Genomic DNA, 5,257 nt, shown 5'->3' on the forward strand with positions numbered 1-5,257 from the left:
TCTGTAAGACGTAGTAACGCGGGACTTCCTTAGAGAGAAGTCTTTGCAGTGTTTCCTTAGAGAGAGCTGTACACTATTCATTAGGTGAATAGAAGCTTGTAAAATCATCACCGCGTCGGTAAAATCACTGTAGTCTCCAGCTGCGTGCATGTAAATCCACCAACGTCTGTTTCTATTTTGGAGAAATCTATTTTTGTCTTCATTTGGGATGCAAATGTCGGTCGAAGTGTGAGAACGGGGTGATACGTGTGCTTATGCGATTAAACCCCTTCGGAGAGACTATAAGACATGTGCCGCGAGTTTGCACAGCTGCCCATCAATTCACAGCGCAATTGCGCACGATATCCGTTCGTGAGCAGTGGCAAAAGGAATACTTGAAAACACTACGGGAGGCACATCAAATCGGATTGGCATCTTCGGTGTTATTATCATAGGCTGGTCTGTAGTGTTGTCTGTTAAAATACCGCCGGAGTCCCATGACAAATGACAGAGACCATCGGTTACTCGAGTAGCCCAACATTGTCCTGGATGTTGTGTTGGACCTCGCATACTGCTGCATAATGCCAATTCGTGTCAGGACGGGGAATATAATTATTATTCCGGATTTTTGAGCGGGACGCACGCACCATGCACATAGTGGATATAGCCATCTCCGCGTTTGTAGTGGCCATCATCGTAGTGTCTTTGCTGTCAAACATCGCGGTGTTAATCGGCTTTCTGTACAGTCCGGAGATTAGGAAACAGGTTCCGGGGCTTTTCATCCTTAACCTGACGTTTTGCAACTTGTTGCTAACTGTGTTCAACATGCCACTTACTTTGGTCGGGCTAATCAACAAGGGACATCCCGGTGCACGGGGATTCTGTCAAGTAGTGGGCTTCGTTGACACGTTCCTCACCACGAACTCGATGCTGAGTATGGCAGCTTTGAGTATAGATAGATGGGTGGCCGTGGTTTTCCCGCTAAGCTACCATTCTAGGATAAGGCACCGGGACGCAGTGATAGCCCTGGGGTACACGTGGATACATTCGCTCTGCTTTTCTGCTGTGGCCACGTGCCTGTCCTGGGTCGGATACAACCACCTTTACGCATCGTGCACGCTCTGCAATAACAGGGCTAGTGGCGCCCGGACGCAGTTTATCATCTTTACGGTGGTTTTACACTCGCTCACTTTTCTCCTGACCCTAATCGTGCTATGTGTCACATACCTGAAAGTGCTGAAAGTGGCAAGGTTTCACTGTAAGCGCATAGATGAGATCACTATGCAGACGTTAGTGCTGTTTGTGGACATTCACCCAAGGTAAGACCTTACACGTTGAGTACTCACCTAAGAGCTGTGGTTTCAGAACCGGAGGATGACAAATACAGAATATTAATCAAGTAATAACAAAAACCAATACAATTAAACCCTGTAAATACAATGTAGATTACTTTCAGAAACCCTAGGCTTTTTTTGGACCAGTTTACCCGATTTCAGCTGTAAAACTCTCTCTCAATGACACCAAGGTATTGCTGCAATTACCTTGATGAATAGCACTATATTTATATTCATGAGATGAAATTCTAATTATGCTGCCCAGAAATATCACTGATATACAGCATGATGACCCCTAATTATCTCCCATTCCCAATAAATCTGCTGTGATTGAACATCCAGATTTCATGGTCTATGCAAAGCAATACATATTAAGATATAAAATCCACCACAGACCAATCATTAAAACATTGGCTCAATTTTACATAGCTGAGATCTGTCTAAATAGTGTATTTTTTTTCAATTGATTGGCTTCTATTGACCCATGCTGCTAGTGTCCACTGGAGCAAGCTGTCAACTCCATCTCCCTCCATCTCCCTCCATCACCCTCCATTCCACTTGAGTGACATTAGTGATTGTGTCCCTGACTCTGGTCCTTGGGGTGATAATGAAACCCTGGTTCTACCCCAGCGTGCGCCAGCGCTGTCTGGACGAGCAGAGGAGGAGGAGGCAGAGGGCCACCAAGAAGATCAGCACTTTCATCGGCACCTTCGTGGTGTGCTTCGCCCCCTACGTCATCACTAGGTGAGACACGAACGGGAGGCCCTCCTGTTGAACTCACCCCTTGCTCCAAGGCTGTTTTAAAGATTTTTTTATTTGTATACTTCCTCTTACCTTGGGTGGACCTTCTGTTCTCTAGTGGGATCACCATATCTCTTGAAATTGAGTCGGCAATGTACCACATCTCCAGTGTGCCACATAATGTAGTTAATCTGAATGATCTGAGAGGGGAGGCTGAGAGGGGAGGTGGGAGACAGAGGGGAGGTGAGGCTGGGAGGGGAAGTAAGGCTGAGAGGGGAGGTGGGAGGGGAGACAAAGGGGAGCTGGGAGGGGAGGTGGGAGGTGAGGCTGGGAGGGGATGTGGGAGGTGAGGCTGAGGGGAGGTGAGGCTGGGAGGGGAGGTGGGAGGTGAGGTTGGGAGGGGAGGTGGGAGGTGAGGTGGGAGGTGAGGCGAGGCTGGGAGGGGATGTGGGAGGTGAGGTGAGGCTGGGAGGGGATGTGGGAGGTGAGGCTGAGGGGAGGTGAGGCTGGGAGGGGATGTGGGAGGTGAGGCTGCGTCATTGACTCAGAAGCCAGTAAGATGCTCCAACAGTTTGACCTCAGCTGTGCTGCTTAAAATAGCACACGCGCGTTCGAGATAAAAAGAGTGTGTGTGAGAGAGAGAGGGAGAGGGAGAGGGAGAGGGAGAGAGAGAGACTGAAAGCTCTTCAGGAAGATGTGGTAGTGTTGGCAGTATCATTTGACGTTGAGATTGAATTCCAATGGTGGCATTGTTCTTACTGGTTCTCTCTGCTCTGATGACTGCTATACCAATACTGATGTTGTGGTTATGTAACTCGTGATATTTATCAGTAATCATGTCCAAATAACTGGATGCAGTAGTAATATCAAAGTTGGCATCCTTTCATCCTCATCCCCAGACAGTCACGCTGAATCAGGGCAATGACATTTCAGCAAAGCGAAATGTTGACATTTCGAAACTTATTAAACAGTTACCTTGGGACACAATGGGTTTGTTTCATTATATATTTCACCCTAGCTCAGTGGTTCTCAACCCTGGTCCTCAGGGAACCTCTGTCCTGCATTTAGATGTTTCCCTGCTCCAACACACCTGATTCAAATAAATGGGTCTTTATCTAGCTCTGTAGAAGCCTGGTAACGAACATGCATTTGAATCAGGTGTGTTGGAGCCAAGAAACATCTAAAACATGCAGGACAGGGGTTCCCTGAGGACCAGGGTTGAGAACCAGTAGCTCATCTCAGATCATTGTGTCCATTCTTCTGCTCAGTCTCCTAATGTCTCTTACTGTGTTTCTGCCGCACAAGGATTGTGGAGCTCTTCACACCTGGACCCATCAACCCTCATTGGGGCGTGGCCTCCAAGTGTCTGGCCTATTGCAAGGCAGCTTGCGACCCGTTTGTCTACTCTCTCCTGCGTCACCAATACAGGAAGACCTGCAGCGAACTGGCCAATCGGATTCTGAAGAGGAGCCCACTTACCTCCTCGGCCCGCAAGGTGGAGAAGGGGCGGGGCGATGTCCCCAAACCCGTCCAATGAGAGCTGTCTCTGGCACCCTGGAGACGGGAGACATTGAGACACACTGAGTCAATCTTCGATCGTGTCCTTCAAGACCCTACCTGGTAACGGTGACTTCACCTGACAGCCCGAGGCTGTTTAATGTCCGTGTTGAAAGCCCACGCCTGCTGTGTGTTTTGTTACCGCGACATGGCAGTCGCCCTGTTAGTGACATGTTGTTGAACCAGTGAGGTAGTGATTTAAGATGAACTGTTTTTGTCTGAAATGTTTGCAGGTAAGTACAGGTTCTTGGTGGATCCATGTCAAAGTTGTAGCAGATGTTTCTGTACTTGTAGTCAGATGATTCATGAAGGGAGATTTTAATAATGTCTCGCTGCAGAGACAAAATATATTGAATATACAAATATGTTTAAAATAGCATTGAGATATACCTCATGGATCATTGAAGAAAAACTGCTAAATCTAGTTGGAAATAGTTAATATAGTAAATTGATGACTGAAGATAGTGTGTCTGTTAGTTACCAGTGTGAGATGGGTGAGAATAGCTAGCACCCAGTGGCTCAGCTATTTTCATGTACTGTACAGCAGCAACAAGGCAGACATTCTGAAAATTGAGTGCCTTTTAGATGAACTGACAGTTCTCCTCAAAACACCCAACTGAAAAGGCAGCAGTGGTATCGTAGATGTGCTTTCTAGGTTGATCCATAGACACTTGTCTTAGTATTGGAAGTATTATATTGTTGTTGTTTTAAAAAATATATATAATTATGGTACTGTACCATTACATGTATTATGCATAAGGGGGTAATTTGGTTTTTCAGTGACATAAGCTGTTTATGTGATAGTATTTTCACTTCTTTTCAGTTGGTATTGATAGTGTCTGTGATATTATTACAGAAGTTAAATCCACATGAGGAGATGTAGCTGATGTTGGTTGAATGGGCAGTCAGGGGCCAGTATTTCCTTGTATAGTACCATCTGTTAAAGTATGAAGCCTTATTTAACAAGAAAGTATATTTATTTTGTTAAAATAGGACATGTTCAGTTTTTGCAAATTATGTTTGTGATCTTACTGAAATAAATGCGGGGCATTTAAAAGAACAAAAATAAATGTTGGCATTTCTTGTAGTGTGAAAAACTGGAAAACTGCCTATACATTTACAAGTACACCTACGGTAACAGATTCCGACCTAATGGTTATAATTAAAGCTATCGCTATGAAAACCTCTTGCGATTTTTAAATATTCTGTATGTGCCCTAACTGCGAAACAAAGGGCACCATCTGTCAAAGCCTACACTGGTATTACTCCCAGTTTGGTGGTAAGACACAATAGAAGAGAGTTAATTAGTTCAAGGAATTGTTTAAAAAGTGTTCCACCCACCACTGCCCAACTGAAACGATGACAGCACTGCGCTTCTCTCAAACACTTTCATTTCACAATAGGAGCGGGTTGATAGTTAGGGACCTTTATAATTGCAAGGTTGTGAGAAAAGAAAAGTTAGAAAGATGAAACCCCACGGGTGTATGCATCTCTTACTGTAACAGAGTTCGACATCCACTGTTCGTCTTTCGTTGAGGCAGACTGGTAATGATCGCCTCGCAAGAAGTTTTAGACAGTATCTGTGATGTGGGTCAACGGGTTCTGCATTCTTCTCCCACATTCTGCCTTTGTGTGGATGCAATGGT

The 5,257-nt window shown here is 45.3% G+C and overlaps 1 protein-coding gene across 1 annotated transcript; it reads left to right on the forward strand.

Moving 5' to 3' along the window:
• The first annotated feature begins 627 nt into the window (after positions 1 to 627).
• gpr26 (G protein-coupled receptor 26) lies at positions 628 to 3,591 on the forward strand. The gene is made up of 3 exons (XM_067236916.1): positions 628 to 1,298; positions 1,944 to 2,057; positions 3,360 to 3,591. Exons 1-3 carry the CDS (start codon positions 628 to 630, stop codon positions 3,589 to 3,591), a joined length of 1,017 nt encoding a protein of 338 aa, XP_067093017.1.
• The last annotated feature ends 1,666 nt before the right edge of the window (positions 3,592 to 5,257 follow it).

This window comes from Osmerus mordax, chromosome 5 (genome assembly GCF_038355195.1).
Source record: "Osmerus mordax isolate fOsmMor3 chromosome 5, fOsmMor3.pri, whole genome shotgun sequence".
Lineage (NCBI taxonomy): Eukaryota > Metazoa > Chordata > Actinopteri > Osmeriformes > Osmeridae > Osmerus > Osmerus mordax.